The sequence below is a fragment of the Desmodus rotundus genome, chromosome 3 (genome assembly GCF_022682495.2).
Source record: "Desmodus rotundus isolate HL8 chromosome 3, HLdesRot8A.1, whole genome shotgun sequence".
In the NCBI taxonomy this organism is placed as follows: Eukaryota; Metazoa; Chordata; class Mammalia; order Chiroptera; family Phyllostomidae; genus Desmodus; species Desmodus rotundus.
This window is the reverse complement of record NC_071389.1, coordinates 101,311,012-101,335,961: the sequence shown is the minus strand read 5'-3', so window position 1 is coordinate 101,335,961 and position 24,950 is coordinate 101,311,012. Positions and strand designations below refer to the sequence as shown.

Sequence of the window (24,950 nt, the reverse complement as noted above, 5' to 3'; positions counted from 1 at the left end):
CTCAGGGCTTTGTTTTTTTTTTCCCACTCCTTTTAGGTATAGGGTTAGATTGTTTATTTGAGATTTTTCTTGCTTCTTAGGTAAGTCTGTAATGCTATAAACTTCCCCCTGTGGGCTATTTTTACTATGTCCCATCCATTTTGTGTTGCTGTGTGTTCATTTTCATTTGTTTCCAGGTACTTTTTGGTTAATTCCTTGATCTCATTGAAAACTGTGTCTTTTGATTGCAGTATTTACTCCATTTTCATTTAAGGTTATTATTGAGAGGTATTTATTTATTGCCAGTTTCTTCTTTATACTATGTTACTCTCTCTTCTTTTTCTTAAAGCAATTTCCTTAACATTTCTTGCAGTACTGGTTTGGTGGTAATGGACTCTTTAGCCTTTGTCTGGGAAGCTCTTTACTTGACCTTCAATTTTAAATGATAGCTTTGCTGGGTAGATAGTCTTGGTTACATGTCCTTGTTTTTCATCACTTTGAATACTTCATGCCAATCCCTTTTGGTCTGAAGTGTTTTCTGTTGAGAAATCACCTGGAAGCCTTCTGAGAGCTCCCTTGTAGGAGCTCTCAGAAGCTCCTGGTTTACTATCTCTCCCTTGCTGCCTCTAAGATTGTCTGTCTATCTTTAACCTTTATCATTTTAATTATGACGTGTCTTTATGTGGGTTTCTGGGCTCATCTTGACTGGAACTCTCTGTTTCCTGAACTTGGGGGTGACTTTTTCCTTCACCAAGTTAGGGAAATTTTCTGCCATTATTTCTTCAAACAGGTTCTTCATCCATTGTTCACTCTCTTCTCCTTCTGATACCCCTATGATGCAGATGTTGTTATGCTTAATGTCATCCCAGAGGTACCTCTAACTTTACTTCTTAAAATTCTTTTTTTCTTTTTGTTGCTTTGCTTGGGTGTTTTTGTTATCTTGTCCTCAAATTGCTGATTTGATCCTCTGCTTCATCTGACCTGTTGTTGATTCCTTTTAGTGTATTTTTCATTTCAGATATTGTGTTCTTCATTTCAGACTGATTCTTTTTTATGGTTTCTATGTCCTTTTTAATGTTTACTATCTCTTTAAATTCTCACTCAGATCATCCATTCTTCCCTTAAGGTTCTTGAGCATCCTTATAACCATTATTTTAAACTCTGCATCTGTTATTTTGGTTGCTTCCATTTCATCAATTTTACTTAATTCCTTTTTGGGGGGGCATTTTTCTTTGTCTCCCCATTTTTGTATTAGGTAGATCTGCTATGATTCCCAAAGTTGTTATGATGGTTTTATGATGAAGGTGTCTTGTTAGGCTCAGCCGCACAATCTTCGAGATCACTTGAGCTCTGTGCTCCAGGAATGTTTCTTGTGGGTTATGTGCAACCCCTGCTGTAGTTGAGGCTTAAATGCTGTTGGCCCTTTAATGGGTAGAGTTAACCCTTCAAGGTGGGTGACTACAATGGTAAACCTTGATCACCATGTATGAGACACTGTGCAGAAGCTGCCCACTGAGGTGGAGTTGTTCCTAGCAGGACAGGGCCCAAAGTTCCAGCCCTGTGCAGCTCCCCTGTGGGGCAGAACTCTGCAAAACATGGCTGGCTGAGTAGCTCAACAGGTGGAGGGAGGGGTACCATTGTGCACTTGAAGTGGGGGAGACTGGTCCTCTTTCCCAAACTATACTGTTTAGTCACTGTCTGGGTCTGCGCCCAAAGCCTCTCCAGAAAATAGAGTGCCTCTCAAAGTTATTGCTGGGTGCAACTAGCAGATTCCTCCACAAGACCCAAGTACAGTAGCATGGCCTCGCCAGTAGCTGGGAGTCTGGACCCTGAACTCCCCAGGCTAGTGTGTAACAAAAATGAGTGCTCACTCCTGGGAGAGTCTGGTCTAAGTCTCCCAGGTGGATTGAATCCTTACTGATTTTCACTGCCAGATGCTATTGGGCTCTACTTTCCATCTCTGTTGCTCTGGGTTGGGGATCCCTGCTTGGTGTTGAGACCCCACACTCCTAGGGTGAGGGAGTTCTACAGCCATGATATCTGTCCAGCTTCTCAGCCACCATGGCACCTGTGTGCATGGGCTATCCCTTTCCACCACTCTGCCATTCCTACCAGTCTCTATGTAGCTGCTTCTGTAAAAGCTAGCCTTCCATTGATTTTTTAGTTGATTTTTAGCTTTGCAATTTAGCTGCAAATCTGGTTTGGGGCTAGGAGCAAATGGGCACAGCTTCCATCTACTCTGCAGCCACTTTGGAATCTGTTAACAAACACTTTTAAGAGAACTCACTTCTAGTGTACTTTTAGTCATAATGAGGTATCAATTACAGGGAAAGCATCTATACAAATAATAATTTGGTAAGCTGACACATAGGTTGGAGGATTCAGGATATAAGGAGAAACATGATTATTATCTCCAAAGTCTAAATCAATTCCTTTGAAAAATAAAAAGTATCATTAAGGCAAACTGTAATTTTAAGCCATTTATTGAGGTCATAAACTTCATTATAAATGTTAGTATTAATGTCTAAAACCCTTGTAAGTACCAAGGACTGTTTCAAGGCTATAGAAAAAATATCAGTACTGGAGAAAGTTGGAATCTCCAGGTATTACGGGATCTGTTGCATAGACCAAGTTTTCTTTTTTTCCTTTGCATTTTTGAATTTTAGTCTCAATCTATATAATAACCCATTTTAAAATAAAATCTGGGAAATCCTTTTTTCTATGTTAATTCCTCCTCATACCTAAAGGTATAAATGTACCTTCCTGAGACAGTTAAGTCTTAATAAAATCATAGGGTCATAAGAAAACCCTAAACTGATGAGAGAGTAGTACAGAAAAGTTCTTCAAACCATCTTACCACCTGATAAAACACAAAACCAAAAAGAAGCCCACATATCCATCCTGATGCTGGCTCCTAACTTACCACTTTGAGCTTGTTCAAGAAGGCCCTTCTGGATACTGGTAAGTTGACAACAGTATCACTATGACTATGACTATGACTATGACTAAGACAACACTATGACTGAAAACCACTTTCTTCTGCCATATACTGAACGAAAGGATGAAATTATGAACCACCTCGCTGATCAGAAATCTAAGGAGCATCTTCCACACTGGTCAACACACAACTGTCTAGCAAATGGCAGTCCAGTGCACTGAGGAGGGGGTACCTTTTTCCTAATTTCCACAAAGGTCTCCTATGTGTTTGGTAATGCTGTCATTGATATCTCTCAATCTGCACGGATAGTCCAAGTAAAGAAGAGTACAGAATGTGCACTGGAATCTCCCATCACATGCTGCTGCATTCACTACAGGCCCAATACCATCCATTTTTCCCACCTGTGTCCTTTCAAAGGTAGGTGGTACCAGCATTGGCAAATTACAGCTTAGTTGGGCAGAGCAATATACTGTATTCATGATCATAGTATCCTAAAACCTATGAACTAAGTAGGAGGGCATTTCCCCAAAAAGGTAGGCACCCCAAAATGGGGGGAAAAGTGAAACCCAAAGGTCATAATGTAGGATAGGATAAATCTGACTTCACAGAACAGGCAGATCTTCTGGAGTAGAACTGGGACATGGATATGTTCCCAACTGCAGAAGATTTTGGTGCAGCTCTTTCTCCAACCCCTCAAAACTAATACCATAAAGAGTGCCTAGATCAAGATGGAGAGGAAATAAGGATATATATTCACACTATTTTTGGCAAATAACACATTTGGCTAGAACATCTGTTTAAAAACTAATGTTGAGCCTATGCCAATTCTGTAGGAATGATGAATGCAAGAGCAATAGGAAACAAGTAAAAATAAAAATCACATTCTGAAAGAAAACAGAAAAGAATCTGAAGAGACAATGGCCTTTATAATATTAGGCAGCAAAAATAAGGTACAAGAGGACAGAAATATTTGACAAGAGAGTTGGTTGAACTAAATGAACAAAAAGGAAAAATACCACTGTAAAACGTTGAAAACTTTAAGAAACAGTATAGATTAGAGTGAACATTGCAGAAAATCTATGGACAGTATGATAGGGAAAAAACACATAGAAGGCAGAAGAAAAGCATCAGAAAAACCAATCAGGAAAAGGAATGTCCATGCATATGACAGACACCAAGGAGTCAACATAGGAATAACTGATGTGCTTCAGGAAGAGAAAGAGCAAATCCACATCTATTTCAAAAATATACTGGGAAAAACATTTACTGAAATGCACAAGAATTTGTGTTTTCTACTCCATTTGCCACTGCCCTCTGTGTGTGTACTCTAGGTTTGACTAATTCTAGAAACCCCCAGGAAAGATGTCAATTTTAGTCTCTTTCAGAAAACCTAAATAAGGTTAGAATCATGATGCCTTTATTGCTGGATTCCATCTAAAAGCTGTTCTAAGGAGTTTATACAAAAAAATGACACAGGATAAATGACACAGGATTTCTAAGATTATTCTCAAGACATGCACCACCCTTCTGCAGTATGTGGAGATGAAAGCAGTATAGGGGACAGGATATCTGAGCTATTCAACTGGAAAGGCTGAAGAGTATCTTTTTGTCCCTCCTCACCCCAACACCCCAACTTGTTCCCTGCAATTTAAGAGAACTATTCATGTGGAAGTGGACTAAACAATAGTCCACCTTTACCCGAATGATGAGATTCCACAAAGCTACTCTGGACCAACGTGCATTGTCACATATAAATAATGGATGGGCTGGCAGAAGGGAACAGCTGCCTGCGAACCAATTCCTAGGGATGAAGGGTAGGAATTCAGTAGTGGAGATCAAAGGCCTGCTTGGGGCCTGCTGGTAGCTTTATCCTGAACAACCTGACACACTGAATGGGAGGTCCTATAGACGGAAAGTTATGGGAGTGCACAAATTCTTATTACCACAACTATGTGCTTCTGAAACATGCACCTACAGCTAAATACATGGGAAAGGAGTGGCAGGAGAACTGGGACTATGTTGTACTGAGCACGTGACAATCATTCACACGGTTCTGCTTATATGTAAAATGCTCCATGGATTTCCAGGATTACATGTAATGCAGTGAGATTTGTGACAAAGGAATTAAGAGCAATGAGTGATGTGAACTGGATAAAAGAGATCTTTGAAAGCTGATGACTTCTGTTAAAACATTTCACTAGTTTACGGCCATTAAAGTAACAGGTGCTTCACCATTCTGTCTCTACTTTTTATCCATGAAATGACAAATTGGAAAAAGTTAGTTCACTGTTCTTGTTGAACATTCTTTGGTTTCTATGTTCTCAGGAAGAAAAGTGGAAAAACAAAGGGCCTTTCTTACAACTCTTCCAATATATCCTATATATATGACATTAGACAAAAATGTGTAAAACCTTATTCATTTGGGAACATTCTTTATTTTGGAATTTGTAATAATCTGGATAAAATGTAATTGCTTTGTTGCCTTTGAACTTTCTGTGGTGTAACTGAAAGAGTATTTTTTCTTCTTAAAGAAAACTGTTCAACTGAAAATTTTCAGTCATTACACAGAACTTTTCCATTTTGTTCTGGATCATGAAGATATGACTGTGCATGAAACAAAATACTGCCAGACTTAGTTAGAAATATTTACTGCATAAGCTATGTTCCTGATAAATTCTACAAAAAGACAGCATATTAGTCAAGGACCAGCTTCTGAAGATGATGTCATATAGTGATGACACCATCTGGACCGCTTTCCAGAGACTGGAAGGAAGGTGGTGTGGCTCCCCTTACATGGGCAGAAGGAAAGGGAATATGGTTATATATACTAATTCTTAAAAAATACTCTTGTATTTTGTCTGAGGAAGCGTGGCCACTGTCAAATGCTGATGAGTAAAGCAGTAACATTTTCTCCTCTAGTAACTGCTTTCTCTTTCCTGCTGAGGTCACTGAGCAGACACTCATTGATCCTTCCAAAATTGCCTTTTAGGGGTTACATCATAACTACATAAATTTTTGTTTATGCTATAAACAGAAAGTTTAAATTAAGTTTCAAGTGATTAAAAAGAGACTAGAGCCTTAACTTAAAATCTCAATACCCTCTTGAAGTTTGACCAAAATCATTTTTTGAAATCGTAACTAAATAATGTTTTTCTTAAGAAATGACTGAGTTACTTTAATTTATTTTTCTACATGGGAGAAGGTAAATACTACTTTGTGCACTCCTTCATACAGCTATTTAACATCAGCCTATTGAGTAAATATTACATGTCTACTACAACCAAGCACTGCATAGTGATAAAATCACAAATGGATAGATCCTCTCTTTCTAGTGGGGGAAACACAACAGAAGGTGGTCAGTGCTAGACAGAAGTATGAAAAGAGCACCCAGCATTCAGCAAACATGTGTCCCACTATAATAAATTTCAAAGTGATTATTTACTTTATTTAAAAAAAATTATTTATTTTTAGATAGAAGGGAAGGAGAGAGAGAGGGAGAGAAACATCAATGTGTGCTTGCCTCTAGCACACCCACTACTGGGGGCCTGGCCTGCAACCCAGGCATGTGCCCTGACTGGGAATCAAACTGGTGCCCCTTTGGTTCACAGGCTGGCACTCAATCCACTGAGCCACACCAGCCAGGGCCAAACTCTGATTATTTTTTAAATGTTATTTATCAGTTGTGACATTTTGACTTATTTTTTTCAAAATGAGTATTTTTTTAAGTTTATATTAATTAAATTCAACTAGAACACTAGTAACAGGTCTGGCACAAGTTTGTCTAGATTGTGGTCTCTCTTCTTGTGGCAGTAACACTAAGAGAAGTGCAACTGAGCAGTAACAAGGAACCTTTTGTGACCTGAAGCTATGATCTGATTTTAGGAACCTCAGCCATGCAAAACAGGTCTCCTTGGAACTAAGAACTTCTAGTAAGCTTGATAAAGTGCTGCTGTCAGAGGCCACTGAGAGGGTTAATACTTAGGATATTGTATCTAACACTGTATGACAGTGTGGCACAAAGAAGAGATGGATTAAAGGACCCCTCTTTCCTTCTTCCCACCCCTTTCCTGGTGAACAGCTGCTGCTTGTAACTGTATTTTATAGTTGGGATTGAGGAAGGAAAGTGATTCATCTACATAGTATTTTGCACTGCTTCTCATCCCCTGTTCCATGCTCCCACATTTTGTGGTCTATGTGGACTTTGTTATCCGCAATCCTCAGCAAAAGACTGTCCCCTACATATGCTTCCTCAGTTTACATGACACTCATGGTAATGATAGATTTCCAAAGCTTGTGGTTGAATACTGAAGGCAGTCTGCCTCTCTAGCACAAGTCCCTTTACACAAAATTTGGTGAAATAGTAGAATTATTATTTTTTACTTTATTAAATTTATTGCAATGACATTGGTTAATAAAATTATATAGGATTCAATTGTACAATTCTACATTATCTGTATATTGCATTGTGCCCACCACCCAAAGTCAAATCTTATTCCGTCACCATATATTTGACCCCCTTTACCCTTTACTACCCCCACCTCCAAGAACTACGTTTTTAAAAAGGCAGTATATGTTGCCTGTATACAAAGAGAAATTTTATCCAAGACAAAAATGAAACCATTTATTTTAAATCTTCACCTGAGGATATGTTTTACTGATCTTAAAAAGAGAAGAAGGGCCCTGGCTGGTGTGGTTCAGTGGATTCAGTGCTTTACTGTGAACCAAAGGGTCACCAGTTCAACTCCCAGTCAGGGCACATGCCTGGATTGTGGGCCAGGTCCCCAGTAGGGTGCACTTGAGAGGCAACCACACATTGATGTTTCTCTCCCTCTCTTTCTCCCTCCCTCTCTCTAAAAACAAATAAATAAAATCTTTATTAAAAAGTTTTAAAAATCAAAAAAAGAGAAGGGAGAGAGAGAGAAACAATGTGAGAAACATTGATGGGTTGCTTCCTGTACATGCCCTGGCCAGGGATTAAGCCTACAACCTAGGTATGTACCTTGACTAGGAATGAAACCCCCAACCTTTTGGTGTATGGGATGATGCTCCAACCTACTGAGCCACCTGGCCAGGGCAAATGGAAAAAAAAATTAAAAATCTTCAGGTAAATGGAAAGATAATAAACGCCTGAATAAAGAAGATTTGTAATTTCTTATTAAAAACAAAAATTACATTTCTATTTAAAAATTACATTGATACTATTATATTTATGAATTGGTCTTTATACAAAACAAATACTGATTTAAATGTCAGACTTAGGCCCTGGCTGTTGTGGCTCAGTGGACTGAGGGTAGGGCTGTGAAGCAAAGGGTCACTGGTTCAGTTCCCAGTCAGGGCACATGACTGGGTTGCGGGCCAGGTCTCCAGTTCAGGGTGTGTGAAAGGCAACTACACACTGATGTTTCTCTCCCTCTCTTCCTCCCTTCCCCTGTCTCTAAAAATAAATAAATAAAATCTTAAAAAAGTAATGTCAGTCTTAGTTTTGTACATTGTAAACATGATGGCTTGCTTGTGTTCTTAGCTTCAGTATTCACCTGGCCACCTCTGATGAGCTTCAATAAAATTCTACTGTATGAGACCATTTTGCATGGCATGGGAGATATAGCCCAGCTCCCACTTGGAAAGGCCAATAGAAAGCAAGGTCTGGCACACAGGACCCACACTCATGGACAGGTTCTCCAATGGGGAATCAGGCCTGCATTGTACCTAGGTAGCTTTGAGACTTGTTTTTTGCTAAAACTCCCTCACCCTGAATTGAGGCAGCAAATGTTTACTGCATATCTTTAACTTCCTAAAATCTATGCTAAACCTCCCAAGGATGAGTGTAACCAGTTCAACCACTTTTCCCTTTACATTTGCAAATATCCTTCTTTTTTGATGCAATTAGTAACATCCTCTCCTTTGTTTTCTGTAAAAGGTAACCACCTAAAGCGAACCTGTGCATAGTAAATGAGGACCATCCTCAATGTAATGTGCCCAGAAAAAAAGCAATAAAAGCCTGTCCAGGCAAGGGATGGGGCTGGCTTTCTCTTTCACTGAGAGAGCGGCCATGTCATCCTTTTTCCTCCACAGGATTTCTGTAGTCCATGTGAATTTGTCTCGTCTCATCCATAACGCCGCTGACACTGCAGGCCAGTATATGCATCACTACTGTATACCTTTCCAGAAGCCAGATTAAATAGCCATTTACTGCTTCTGATGGTGTCATACACTTGGTTGTTTCTTGACCCACTTTTTGTTTGGCTAACTTATTTGTTAAAAATTCTAGTAATTACCTCCTTTAGCTCTTCCAAAGTACCCATTTTGGATTGACGTCCTCTCAGTGCGAGCACACAGAACCCTGACAGAACTTTATTAAAGCCATAATGATTCTTAATTCCCCAAGAAAAGAAAGTATCTTTTTTCTGTCTCCCCAGTGCCTACTACTGGTTAATATTGCTAAATGGTTAAGAAAAAAATGGGAGCAGGCAATTAAAAGTGTGAAGGAATGAATGACTCTATGAACAGGAATCAATTCCAAACTCAGTGTGATATTTACAAAATAACAATTTAACAACAGATTTCAGTCTGTGAACCAATATACAAATTCTTGTTTTTGTGATTATCTATTTTAAAACCTGTCAATAATTTATTAAAATACCTTTACAGAGGTAGGTATGTATTCTACCATGTTCAACAAAACTAAAGAAGTATGCACAAATAGAAATAAAGGCCCTTTTATTATATTCCTTTTATTGTAACCACAAATGTAGTTAATTACTTTAGATGAAAAAATGCTTTCATAACAACAGTAAAGAGGTAAAGCCATTAACAGGTGGTGGCCATATTAACTGTTTCAAAGGATACTGGTTTATTTTTTTACTAATCATGGATATCACAGAATCTCACAAACTGGATCACACAGCTGCTTCATACTCTCCTTCTGTAAATCTGAATGATCTAATGAATTTCAAGCCTCATACCATGTTTGGCTTAAGTTTTAATGGATTTTTTTGGCTGTAGCTTGGAGTTCATGGACATATCTTAGTATGGTATGTCTAGGATAAAATTTTGCAATTAAAATGTATTTGTAGGAAATGAGCAGGGGATGATCCAGACAGTTCACCAGTATTGACAAAATGGGTAGTTTCCTAACAAAGGTGCTAAGATACATGTCATTTGTGCTTCTGTTGATGTTTATTAGTTACATCACCAGTAAAAGAAGCAATACGTAGGTTATACAATACAAACAGCAAAGTTATATACAGAGATGGTTATATATTTTGGCAAATTAATTTACTGTTCAAGCAAAGCTCTACTTTGTATCTGTTAAGTACAAACTCGAACAAATCATTTCAGACTGGCATGGATTTACAAAAATCTTCCTTTCCGTATTTACCTTTTCTATGGACATTATTTCATGGTAAAATATTAATGCTCTCATTCAGTAATTTCTGAATATATTTTAACAGTGAAGAATAAAAAAAAGATTTTATTTATTTATTTTTGGAGGGGGGAAGGAAGGGAAAAAGAGAGGGAGAGAAATATCAATGTGTGGTTGCCTCTTGTGCAACCTATACCAGGGACCCAGCCGACAACCCAGGCATGTGCATTGACTGGGAATCGAACCAGCAACCCCCTTCTTCACAGGCTGGCACTCAATCTACTGAGCCACGCCAGGCAAGGCTTAACAGTAAAGGTTTAAAAAAAGGTTCCAACATAGAGTTTGCTCTATAAAGACTGAAAAAACTAAACTTTTTTTTCCCCTTTTTTGCTTTAAGGTAGCACCAAACATAACTGAAGTAAGCAACTGCTAATAATTGAAAAGGCATTTCCACTTTACTACTTTAATTGCCACAACTACTGGAATTAATGGCCAGTTTTCTCCTTTAACTAATCACCCTTCTGTCTTTTAAAACAGTTGGTGTCAACTGAGGAATGACTTCCTGCATCTTAACCTTCTAGTATAAGAAATCAGCAGTATAAAACTGCCAATGAATCTGATACTGTTAGCATAATTGTTACCATGTACCTAGGCAACAGTGGGATCTGTACCAAATATGAAGTTCTTTGTGGGTGCATGTTAAAGAAAAATTTTTATCTTGACCCTTGAGAGTTTTAGGATCTTTTATGAGAAACAAAACCAGTGAAAACGTAGTTTATGATAAGTTGAGTTGTTACAATGTTACGTTAAGGGCAGGCATGGATAGAGCAAGCCCTTGGGAACTCTTTTTCTTCTAAAATTTATTTGGTGATTAATATGCCCCTGAACTCTTTATATAAAAGTCTATTCAAGAGAATAATCCTAGTTAAATCCTGGGAAGATATTGGGAAAAACAAGGAACAGATTGCAGGTCAGAATAGAAAGAACCTGACATTCTGAAATGAATCAGGCAACACAAATCTCCAAATTTGAATTGCTAGTGAAGTCCCAAAGAGTAACTCTGAATATTTAAAAGACTTGGATGGATTTGGTCACTTTAGTTCCTAAATATTTTTGGCTATTGTTTTACCTTTAAATTATAATAAAAAAACTTTATATATGTACTATGTATTATTGCCAGTATTAATAACATTCCTAAGAATTTACAGGCAGACTCCTTAGGCTCTGAAAACTTCAATAACCCAACTCATGCACAGGTGCGAGGGTAAAGAGAAGAAACTTGAAGATGCTCCCTTGAATGATGAACCTTTATGATTATAAGGAGAGGGATGTGGAAATAGAACAAAGGCATTTACAAAGGTTTAACTACTAGGATGATCTAGTACCATAGGGCTAACAGAACATACACTGGGCTAGGAAAGACAAGGGTCAGAATAGAAGTGAGTAGCGTACATTATCTGATGTGAGGATAATGACGTGATCAAAGCAGTGAACCAGAAGACTTTAGATGTGGCATTTGAAACATTTCATAATGTGAGGAATAAATATTAAGAACCTAGAAGGGACAAAGGCTGTAATCCAAGAATTTACAGCAGAGGCTCTTAACCCTACACTACATGGTTGTACTCCCAGGTGTTTGTAACTCTCAAAAATTACATGAAAAGAAAATGTGTGTTACTCACATTGTTGGGAGAGTAGGTACTTTTTATCACATTCTCAAACAGATTCTCAATCTATTCAAACATTAAGTAACAAAGATGAACAAGCAATCCTGAGTGATAACATGTTAAAATGATTTGTAAAATAAAACGCGCCAGTTCTGAGTGCTACCCATATTAGTATATATAGTTAACTTTAAACAACTGAGATGAATATCAGATTCAATCCATTTTCAACATACTGCCATAGAGGTCTCTTAAAATTTAAAAGGAAAAAAATAGCGTCTCCAACAGGACAAAGTATTGAATGAGAAACTTATTAATTCCAGGTCCTTTAAAAATGTTTTGTACTTTCTACCAACTAAAGCAGATTAATTACAATAAAAGAATATACAACTGCTGTCTAGCCAGAATAAAGCAAAATGCTAAAGGACACCCATGCTGTAGAAAAATTCCAAATAAAAACTTGGTCTTAATTAAATCCTATATGTCTATGTGCACAGTTTTGACTTTTGTATTACTGTATCTTTACTCTGATGTGGTCCTCAAGTCACAGTAGATAGGCTGCCTTCCCCACACCAGGCCCTCCTCTATATAAGGAAGCAACCACCACAGTAAGCATAATAAATACTCACACAGCTTTTAATAGAGAAACAACTAAAGAGAAGAACCTACAGAGCAAGGACACAGGGGCTCTTATTGGGCAATTATGACCAAATTAAACTGAGAAAGATTTTTGTCTTTAAACGAGTAAGAGTGGGCACTGACCAGGTAACTCAGCTGGTTAGAGCATCGTCCTGACATGTTAAGGTTTCAGGTTCGATCTCCAGTCAGGGCACATACAAGAACCCATCAATGATGTATGACCAAGTTCAACAACAGATCCATGTCCCAGACTCTCTCTTTCTCTCCAGAAATTGATGTCTCTCTCCCTTAAAAAAAAACAACTACACAGAACTATATGCCAAGAAATTTGAAAACCTAGGTGAAATGGACAAATTTCTAGAAAAATATAATCTTCTAAAACTCAATGAAGAAGAAGCAGAAAGCCTGAAGAAACCAATAACAGCTGATGAAATTGAAGTAGTGATCAAAAAACTCCCGACACACAAAAGCCCTGGACCAGATGGTTTCACAATAGAATTTTACAAAACATTTAAGGATGAGCTAAACCCTATCCTTAAAAGTTACTCCAAAAAATCGAAAGAGATGGAAGACTCCCAAACTCGTTTTATGAAGCCAGCATTATCCTAATCCCAAAACCAGATAAAGAGACAACGAAGAAAGAAAACTTCAGGCCCATATTGCTGATGAACATAGATGCTAAAATCCTCAACAAAATATTGACAAACTGCATCCAGCAATACGTTAAAAAGATCATACAACATGATCAAGTGGGATTCATCCCAGGGATGCAAGGATGGTACAATACTCATAAATCAATAAACATAATATACCACATAAACAAAAGCAAAGACAAAAACCACTTGATCATATCAATAGATGCGGAAAAAGCATTTGATAAGGTACAGCACCCATTTATGATGAAAACACTCAGCAAAGTGGGAATAGAGGGAGCATTCCTCAACACAATAAAGGCCATATATGAGAGACCCATAGCCAACATCATACTCAATGGACAAAAACTTACAGCTTTCCCACTAAGATCAGGAACAAGACAAGGATGTCTGCCTTCACCACTCCTATTCAACATAGTATTGGAAGTCCTAGCCACAACAATCAGAAAAGAAAATGAAATAAATGCATCCAAATTGGAAAGGAGGAATCAAAACTGTCATTGTTTACAGATGATATGATAGTGTACATAGAAAATCCTATAGACTCCACTAAAAAACTACTCGACCTAATAAGTGAATTTGGTAAAACAGCTGGATACAAAGTCAATACTCAGAAATCAAAGGCATTTTTGTATACCAACAATGAAATATTGGAAACAGAAATCAGGGAAAAAAAACCCATTTGACATTACAAAAAGAAAAAGTACCTAGGAATAAACCTAACCACGGAAGTAAAAGACTTGTACTCAGAAAACTACACAATACTGAAGAAAGAAACTAAGGAAGACACAAACAAATGGAAACATGTACCATGTTCATGGATTGGATGAATTAACATCATCAAAATGTTACCAACTTATACCATACACACAAAAAAATTCAAGGTGGATAAAAGACCTAAATATGTCATGATACCATAAAAGTTCTAGAGGAAAACATCAGCAGGAAAATCTCAAGACATTCTATGCAGCAATATCTTCACCGATATGTTCCCTAAAGCAAGGGACATAAAGGAAAGAATAAACAAATGGGATCTCATCAAAATAAAAAGCTTCTGCAAGGCTGAAGAAAACAGCTTTAAAATGAAAAGAGAACCAACCGTATGGGAAAAGATATTTGATACCTCAGACAAGGGCCTGATCTCCGGAATATATAAAGAACTCACACGACTGCACTCCAGGAAGACAAACAACCCAATTAAAAAATGAGCAAAGGAGTTGAACAGACACTCTCCAAGGAGGACATATAGAGGGTCCAGAGATATATGAAAAGATGCTCAGCATCAGTAGCCATCAGAGAGATGCAAATTAAAACCACAGTGAGACACCACTCACACAAATCAGAATGGCCATCATAAAAAAATTAAGTAAGTGTTGGAGAGGAATCCTTGTGGCGAAAAGGGAACCCTAGTACACTGTTGGTGGGAATGCAGACTGGTGCATCCACTGTGGAAAACGGTATGGACATTCCTCAGAAAACTAAAAACGGAACTGCCTTTTGACCCAGCAATTCCACTGCTGGGATTATACCCTAAGAACCCTGAAACACCAATCCAGAAGAACGTATGGACCCCAATGTTCATAGCAGCACAATTTACAATAGCCAAGTGCTGGAAGCAACTTAAGTGCCCATCAGTAAATGAATAGATCAAAAAACTATGATACATATACACAATGGAATACTATGCTCCTACCCTTTGCGAGAGTATGGATGGACCTGGAGAGCATTATGCTAAGTGAAATAAGTCAGGCAGTGAGGGACAAATACCATATGATCTCACCTTTAACTGGAACCTAGTGAACAAAAGAAATAGCAAGCAAAATCTAACCAGAGACATTGATATTAAGAACAATCTGTCAGTAACCAGAGGGGAGGTGGGAGAGGATAATGAGGGGAGAGGGGAAGGGTTTTCAGGAACAAGTAAAAAAGACACATGGACAAACGAATTGGGGGTGGAAGCAAGGGAGGGAGGTGGGTTTGGCTGGGGTGGTGGGGTGGTGAGAGGTAAACACAGACAACTGCAATTGAACTACAATATAATAGTTAAAAAAAAAGAGAGAGCAGTATAAGAAATGGAGAAGTCAAAGAACTTATATGCAAGACCCATGCATATGATCTAAGCGGGGGATTGCTGGAGGGAAGGGGGACACTGTGCAAGAGGGGAAAAGGGGAAAAATTGGGATAACTGTAATAGCATAATCAATAAGATATACTTAAAAAAACAAAAAACAAAAAAATCAATGAATTAAAAAAACTAGTGCACATTAATCTATTGGCATTGACACTGCACACGCACAAAACATGGAACCAATCGATTTGTAATTTCCTGTCAGTACAATCTTCTAATTGTACATATCAGCAAATGAGAAAAATGACATCATATTCCCAAACAGCAGATATACTGTCAACCATATTTTGCTTTGAATATCTAGAACAGGGCTCACTTCAGCAGCACATATGAGGTATACCGAATATCTACAACAATTTGAGGAAAAAGATTGTACTTTCCTATTTAAAGTTCATTTTTCCTAATTTAAAAAATGGTATGCAGTTCCAAGGCACATACCAGCTAAGTGATGAGTAACTGATATGTAATAAGAAAGGTTTTATGTTTCTAGCACATAACACATAAACCATACCATATACAAGTGGATAAAGATTTTATAAATCCATATTTGTTAATTAATAGTAATCACAAATTTTATTCCACACACCACCCATTCATGGGACTTTCATGAGGTCAATGAAAATTTTCTGTATAGACCGTGCTGCACTTAAATACAGGATTCATTAAATATCATTTCTATATTGAAGTTATTTATAATCTGAAACATTTAACAATTTTATTAATGGAGAGTAGGTTATTAAGAGAATATATTTGCTATTTGTTCATCAAGTACTTACCAGTTTTTAAACTATAACTTTTAAGTTCATATATTGTTATTGGTGACTTAAAAGCTATTCATGCTATGTTGTAATTCACAAAACTCCAAAATTCACAGGAACAAAAGCATCGATTTGTGTAAATTTTCTACTAGAACATATGTTTTATAGAATAAGAGCAAATAGTAGTTTACTGGATTTCAGCTAAACAAATATAATTGTAAAAGGAAAGACTAAAATATGCTCCTGCTTTTATATTACAATATGTGTTTCTTTCTTTCTTGTTCCGCCCCCAGAAGGATATATATGTTCTATTCGTCTATCAAAGAAGGAAAGACAGCCTCTCATTCATGCAGGACAAATAGCTATGCCAAAAGTACAAATTACATCTAATTACAGGGTTCAACTTTGTCCTCTTTCTTTTCATAATCTAACCATTTATACACTTTGATTTTTTTGACTTCTATTTAGGTTTATTAACATCAAAGCTTTGTCATCACTTATCAGCTTCTGAAGGCATTTTTACCTGAGGCAATAAACGTGTAAAAATGTCTTTGTGTTCTTGCTTTACTGTTGCAACAAAGCTTTAGTCTTCATTAAGTTTACAACATTTCCTGCTTATTAAACTTTTGTTCTAAAGTTTACTGACCTTGGCATAGCAGTTTTAAGTGTGCTATAATGAAACCCAACGCAATGTAATGCACACAAATACACTCTGATCTAAGTACACTCAAACACGCTCTAGTTTTACCCTCTGCTAATGTCTTCTTAGTGTCCTTTTCCATCCTTTTCACAAAAATAATTAGTACAAACATAGTCAGACAACTGGAAATAATAGCAATGTCACTTTTACTGTATGAACTGTCTAGAGCTCTTACAGCAAATCAAAACAGCTCCATTGTATTAATTGCATTATTTTAGGCTCTTCATTGATATGCAATAGAAAAAGTAAAAGAGATTCCTACATCAAATGAAACTTGTAAAATCACTTCCCAAGTTAATATATTTCTGTTTGACTGTTAAGCATGATGGTTCACATTCCTTGCTTTCATTTAAAATTTGTGACCATTTGTTTTAGTCAGGTTGTACTCATAAAATAGAAAATGAACCTGGATGGTGTGGCTCAGCTGGTTGGAGCATCATCCTGTAACGGAAAGGCTGCAGGTTCAATCCCCAGTCCAAGTGTGTATGGGAGGCAACCAGTCAAAGTTTCTCTCTTTCCCTTCTTTCTCTAAAAGTAATGAAAAAAAAAATGTCCTTGGGTGAGAATAAAAACAAAATACACACAAAAAATGAGTTCAAATGTGAACTCAAATAAAAAAAAAAAAGCAAACCATCTTTGATGTTTTCTTAACATTTTCGTAATTTTAAAAAATTTAGTGCCATGATGCAACATATTACTCACATTAAACTAATAATATCAAGGTTTCTTAAAAATAATGTTAGTTAATACTTCTTAGCAACATTGGAAAAACTCACCAAAAGCAAGCCATTAGAAGTGTTTGGCAATTGGTCCCACATTCACCACAATTGTTTCCAAGCTCTCATTCTTCACTAATGTTAAGTCATCCCCTCCTCTGACCTACTCTATATGTTTTTCTCCAGTAGCATTGTCATTACAGATCCCTCTGAGATAGCCCATGTCCTGATTCTACCTGCTGGTTTTCCAGAGCAGTTTGCCATCAGGTTCTTTTAGCCTTTTTTTAAAGAAAAAGAAAAAAAAAAGACGGAAGGAAAGTGTGGAATTAGGTCTAGAGCCAGCTTTTTAGGATTAACCATTCTCTTCTGTTTTTACTCCAATAACGGAGGAAGAAAACTTGTTACCATCAAAGTTCAACATTTTTACCAGACTCCACTTAACTTTTCATAAAGACTACAAACAAGAATTACCCACCCCGCAGATCTAACAAATTCTGCATCCATATCACATCATATCAGCATTCGAATATCCTCTATTGTTGCACATTTTAAAACAAAACCTATCCTTGGTCTCATGTCTCCTGCTTACTGTGTATTTTTTTAATACCCTTTTCAGTAACACTTTTAGAAAGGAGTATCTGTTCACTCTCTTTGCTTCCTTCACAGTCTCTTCTCAACACACCCCAATTAAATTGCTGTCCTTCCTCAGTATTTCACTGAAATTTCTAACAAGGTCACCAACAACTTCCCTATTGCCAAACCCAAACTCAGTTTTCTGTTTTCATACTTTCAGCACAGACTTAAGTGGGTACTCCCTCCTTCTTGAAGGGTTTTCTCATGATTACGCTGTCATGGTAAGCACACTTATCTTACTTTTGGGGAGCTACGCAAATGTCCTACTTTGACATTATAAAAACTTCTTGCTATACTTAGTATAACAATGCTATAATATACTCTATGAAACAGAAGAAAATACTGTTTTATTTCCAAAGTTATGCTTCTGAGCAACTGACTTTAGTCACGTGTCCCTTAATGACAGGGATACATTCTGAGAAATGCGTCACTAGGTGATTTTTGTAGTTGTGTGAAAAACACAGAGACACTTACACAAGCCTAGATGATACAGCCCACTACACACCTGGGCCATATGCTATGTAGTGCATGAGGTCTGTTGACACAAATGTCATGACATGGCACAGCTGTACTATGAAGCATATAATTGGCCTGCTCTCCTCTTTGAACTTTTAAAGTGCAAAGTTTGCAATCAAATTCATGACTTATCTCATGTGTAATACAGGAACGCACAGCATACATTTTAATCTTTTTTAAAGTTTCATCTGGTATTTATTATTTTCCTCTTCATTAAAAAATTATAACTTGCAGTAGCATTTTTAAGTATATTTTGATTATTATGGTTGTTCCATTTTTTTACCCCATTCTCCCACTCCGCCCGGTACTCCCATTCCCTCCAGCATTCTACCCCTTAGTTCATGTCTATGATTGTACATGTAAATTCTTTGGCTTCTCCATTTCCTACACTATTCCTAACCACCTCCTGTCTATTTTGTACCTACCATTTCTGCTTCTTATTCCTTGTATCTTTCCTCCTTGCTGATAACCCTCCATGTGATCTCCATTTATGTGATTCTGTTCTAGTTGTTTGCTTAGTTTTTTGTTTTCTTTTTTTTATATTTAGTAGTTGATAGTTGTGAGTTTGTTGTCATTTTACCATTCATACCTTTGAACTTCTTTTTCTTAGATAAGTTCCTTTAACATTTCATATAAGGGCTTGGTGATGAAGAACTCCTGTAACTTGACCTTGTCTGGGAAGCACTTCATCTGCCCTTCCTTTCTAAATGAGAGCTTTGCTGGATACAGTAATCTTGGATTTAGGTCCTTGCCTTTCATGACTTTGAACACTTCTTTCCAGCCCCTTCTTGCCTGCAGGGTTTCTTTTGAGAAATTAGTTGATAATCTTATGAGAAATACTTTGTAGGTAACTGTCTCCTTTTTTCTTACTGCTTTTAAGATTCTCCCCTTATCTGTAATCTTGGTTACTGTAATTATGATGTGCCTTGGTGTGTGCTTCCTTGGGTCTAACGTCTTTGGGACTCTCTGAGTTCCTGGACTTCCTGGAAGTCTATTTGCTTTGCAAGATTGGGGAAGTTCTCCTTCATTATTTTTTCAAATAAGTTTTCAATGTCTTGGTCTTTCTCTTCTCCTTCTGGCACCACTATGGTTCAGTTGTTGGAATGTTTAAAATTGTCCCGGAGGTTCTGAAGCCTCTCCTCATTTTTAAAAAAATTCTTGTTTCTTCATTCTGTTCCAGCTGAATGTTTATTTCTTGCTTTTGTTCCAAATCGTTGATATGAGTCTTATTTCCTTCGCTTCCCTGTTGGTTCCATGTACATTTTAATTTCATTTTGAATAGCCTTCACTTCTTCCTTTATGTTGCAGCCAGACTCAATCATTTCTGTTAGCAACCTGATTACGTGTTTTGAACTCTGCATCTAACAGGTTGGCTATATCCTTGTTGCTTGGTTCTTTTTCTGGAGATCTAGTCTCTTGTTTAATTTGGGCCATATGTCTTTGTCTCAGCACTCCTGTTTTACTGAAAGGGGTGGAGCCTTAGGTTTTCCCAGTGCGGGGCAACCCACTTTATTTTGTTGTGGTGCTGTATGTGGCAGAGAGGTCAGAGAAGGGACAATGCTGCTTGTGGGCTCTCGCTCCACTTTCAGTCACTTCCCCCATTGCCCACAAGTAAATTGTGCCCTTTCAGGTGCTGTCCTGGTGCTGATTCCTGGGTGGGTAGGCTTGTGTGCATTCTAGGACCTGGTGGACCCCTCTAATGCATTCTTCTGTGAGGCTGGCAGTTTCTCCCACCACTACAATCCCCACTGGTTTTTACAGACAGATATTTTGAGGCCTTCTTTTCCCACGCTGGAACCCTGGGTTACGTGGTCTATATTGCTCCCCAGATGTCCCTCTTGCTTTATCCACATGCAAATGTGGAACCACCTGGTCCTCCAGCTGCTGCCTCAACAGCCTAGTCTGCCAGCTGCTGCCTTGCTGCGAGTCCTCTCCAACCCGGATGCCTGTCTCCACCCCTCCTATCAGCCTGGATGAATGTTTCTTCAACTCCTTGGTTGTCGGACTTCCATACTGTTCAATTTTCTGGCAGTTCTGTTTTTTTTTTTTTGTTTAAATTGGTTGTTTTCTTTCTTTTGGTTGTGTGAGAAAGCAAAGCTTATCTACCTATGCCTCCATTTTGGCCAGAAACCTGCAGTAGCATTTTTCTAAGCCATTTAAAATCCTTTCAGTATCAAGGTCAGCATAAATAAACACACTTAAATACAGTTCAAGAAAAAAAAGTGACAACATTAAAGTCAGTGGGGGAGATAGGATGTTCACTTTGGTCTCCCTAGAAGCTGCTTTTCTAGGTACCCTCTTCTCTTTTTCCCTCATTTGTCTAACATTTCAGAGATTATTACTGACCATATGCTGGCAAGTTACCTGTCATTTTGTTACCTGGGACACATGAGGGTTAAGAACCCCTATAATGGCTCCTTGTTGTTCTCAGATAAACATTTCTGTCATATGGCTTAAGTGGAACTTCATGATCTGACTGCCTGCCACCACTCATCCCCCATCTTGAACCTCGTTATTTTACAGCTCACTTTTGACTGAGTAAAACCCTTACCTTCAGACTTCTGCAATGCTAGCGCTTGCAACATTCTTCCCATACTTTTTGCCTGGCAAACTCCCATCAGTGCTTCAGGAAACCAACACTGTGTTGGATGTACTTCTACTGTGCCTACAGCATCTACACTTACTACCTATCACAGCATACTGTGTGAAAATTGCCTCCCCACCATGAAACTGGAAGCACTTTAACTGTTTCTTCCCACTATTTGCATGCTGTGTGTGGCACAGAGTAGGTACTTCAGTAATTGTGGAAGAAAGGGAAAAAAAGGAGGAAAATTCCTAATTACTGTCTCTTGACTTTGAATTCTACCATGAATTCCTGACTAACTCTCTAAATGCGAGCTGTTTGTCACAGTGGGAACCAGAAAAGTGTAGGATTTGGTTAGTATAAAATCACTATTTTTATTGGAAAAATCACTTTAGTGTGACGATTAAAATGAAGGACATTATCACTATTATTATAAATCAATTATGAGGAAAGTTTTATTACCTTGCAATACTAAGTAAAAAACCCTCTATTTCTACATAAAATAAAATCATACCAAGATTTTATATACATCTATAATGACTCTCAACTATGCACATGACTCCAGAGTGGTACTGGTGGTGGCAGTGGTGGAGGGACTACAGACCCCTCCTCAGAAAGTGTTACCAAAATTGATGAGGTGGAGGACAAGTTTTTTTTTTGTTGTTGTTTGCAAAAATATTTTTATATACAGGGGTCTAGCACAAATAACAGCCCCTTTGTATTACAAAATATTTTATTAAAAAATCATAAACATGTAATTCTTTTTTTTAAAATTTTTATTGTTATTCAATTACAGTTGTATGCCTTTTCTCCCCATCCCTCCACCCCACCCCAGCTGAACCCACCTCCCTCCCCCACCTCCACCCTCCCCCTTGATTTTGTCCATGTGTCCATTATAGTAGTTCCTGTAATCCCCTCTTCCCACTGTCCCCACCCCACTCCCCCCTGGCTATTGTTAGATTGTTCTTAACTTCAATATCTCTGGTTATATTTTGTTTGCTTTTTCTCTTCTATTGATTATGTTCCAGTTAAAGGTGAGATCATATGGTATTTGACCCTCCCCGCCTGGCTTATTTCACTTAGCATAATATTCTCCAGTTCCATCCATGCTGTTGCAAAGGGTATAAGCTCCTTCTTTCACTCTGCTGTGTAGAATTCCATTGTGTAAATATACCATAGTTTTTGGATCCACTCGTTTGCTGATGGGCACTTAGGTTGCTTCCAGTACTTGGCTATTGTAAATTGTGCTGCTATGAACACTGGGGTGCACAGGTTCTTTTGGATTGGTGTTTCAGGGTTCTTAGGGTATAATCCCAGCAGCAGAATTGCTGGGTCAAAGGGCAGTTCCATTTTTAGTTTTCTGAGAAAATTCCATAATGTTTTCCACAGTGGCCTCACCAGTCTGCATTCCCACCAACAGTGCACTAGGGTTCCCTTTTCTCTGCATCCTCTCCAAAATTTGTTTGTGGATTTGTTTATGTTGGCCACTCTGACTGGTGTGAGATGGTACCTCACTGTGGTTTTAATTTGCATCTCTGTGATGGCTAGTGATGCTGAGCATCTTCTCATATGTCTCTGGGCCCTCTGTATGTCTTCCTTGGAGAAGTGTCTGTTCAAGTCCTTTGCCCATTTTTTAATTGGGTTGTTTGTCTTCCTGGAGTGGAGTCGTGTGAATTCTTTATATATTGTGGAGATCAGTCCCTGAGGACAAGTTTTCAAACTATAGGCCTCTAAATCTCTGTTGTACTCAGCCACTGCTGCCGAGAGGAATGTGTGGTCATCTTCAAGGTCACTATGGCGGTCAAAGAATGAGAACCCCTGTTTCAAATTTGTCTAACAGCAGATCAAGCAACCCTGTGTCAACTGATCTTGTAAAAATAAACTGATAATAAAATGTTTTCTGTATTCCTTTAGCTAGGCTCAAGAAGGGGAGGGAGCTAGGGAGAATTCAAACTACCACAATGGCATAAAGTTTTTAATGTCACATTAGGAATTTAAAACATAAACAGGTTGGAAGTGGGCCAGAAAAAAAGCAATGAGACAAATGAACCAAAATCAAACTATGAATTGCTGAAGGGGTAAAACAAGAAAGTCTTGTTCTGAGGACGGGTGAATCCACTCTGACTAGAAAGTGTGTCTGAGTAGTGACAGGGCAGAGTGTGACTACAGAGGACTCTGAATGACTAAATTCTAGGCAGATCAAGGCACTAATGGTTTCCTTTGAGAAAATTAACCTAAGCATCCTAACCAGGATGAATTAAAGGGTTGAGAATACAGGTAGAGAAACCAATGTTGAATAATAAACTGCTTGACACAGATTAACTAACAAAAATGCCATAAAACACTAGAAGATAGATCCTGCACCTGTGATCAGATTTTGTGTAAGGATGCAGGAGATTCATCGCACATTTCACCTATGTGGCATCTTAATTTAATACAAGTAAAGGATATCATTTGTCAAGAATTTTAACTCACAAGGCCTGTTTCCTCTCTTTTGTTGTATCTGACTGTTCCTGGAGTTTTCATGAGAATGGCCTAATGTAAATCAAACGAACAGAAAAACAATAAAATACTACTTTTAATTTAAAAAAACCCACACAAAAACCTGTTAAAATTAAAATGTTCATAAAATATTTAAAAAGTAGTTTTTCAAATTTTCAAATGTTTTACGTAACAATTTCATATTAAACTAGGGATCTTAATCTTTACCATTAACACAGGCAGGTTTTAGGAGAAACGTCTTTTACTTAATGCTTACGGTCCAATGAAGCATTAAAGTTTATGATAGCGTACTATTTCTTTACTGTTGATCATAAAATCTGGAAATTATCACCCGGTTAATTTTTACGGTTGACATTTTTACGATTAAATAAAAGTCATCTATTAGGACAATTTCCCCAAAGTAGTCGTACCAGGCTGGTACGTGGTTTGGTATGTCTGGGTGGGGCAACTGGAAAAAACGACCTGCGGCCCTGAGAACCCCTTCCTTCACCTGGAAGGAAGGACCAGACACCACGCAAAAGGGACAAATTCCGTGCTGCACTAAGACATGCCCACTGCCATCACCACTGAATTTGTTGCGCTCGTGACACTTCCCGGAGCTGCCCGCACCTTACCCGCTCCCCCCACCCCTGCCACGTCGTCTGAGGAGCTCGGTGGCGCCCAAGAAAAGGGCCCCTCCCTACCTGCGCTAGGACTGTGAGTCTGCCCTGCGGCCCCGCCACATTCACGTGTCCGTGGTACCACGCCACTCCCGCTCCTGTCAGCGCCACGCTGGCCACTGACGCGGCCACGGATCCAGAGGCCCGAACAGCCTGCGGGCCCGCATTCACTCCACGCAGCAGCCTACTGCCCCAGGCCGCTAGCCGAGAACTCCAGGCAGCAGCCGCCGCCGCCGCCGCCGCCATCTTTGCGGAAGCGCCCGCGCCTTATCACGCGAGAACCCCCTTACCCGTGGGTCTCGCGAGATCTGCGGCCAACGTACAGTCTCCCGGCTGTGAACCTTGCAAGCACTGCGGCTGACTTGGGGCCGTGGGGTGGGGGCGGATCCGGAGGGACTGCTTCCGCCTGCCGCGGTTCGATGGACCTGGAGATGCGCCAGGACAGCCAGGCATGACTACAGTCAAAGGCTAGACGGATCCCTGTGGTGGAGGAAGTGCCCTGGAGGATGTGTCTCTTG

At 38.6% G+C, this 24,950-nt stretch overlaps 1 protein-coding gene across 5 annotated transcripts in view; it reads right to left on the bottom strand.

Moving 5' to 3' along the window:
- MICU2 (mitochondrial calcium uptake 2) overlaps nucleotides 1-24,718 on the bottom strand; it is a 106,366-nt gene extending 81,648 nt beyond the window's left edge. For 2 of the 5 annotated variants that reach the window (XM_024580827.4, XM_045188141.3), the window contains exons 1-2: nucleotides 24,457-24,718; nucleotides 23,747-23,806 (exon numbers count right to left, since the gene is read on the bottom strand). In XM_024580827.4, the coding sequence (XP_024436595.1) occupies nucleotides 23,747-23,806; nucleotides 24,457-24,678 (282 nt within the window). In that variant the 5' untranslated portion in view covers nucleotides 24,679-24,718. Of the gene's footprint in view, nucleotides 1-17,228; nucleotides 17,346-23,746; nucleotides 23,807-24,456 lie in introns of those variants that run through there. The other 3 variants (XM_024580825.4, XM_024580828.4, XM_071220982.1) reach the window with 3 other exon arrangements.
- Nucleotides 24,719-24,950: the final 232 nt, after the last annotated feature.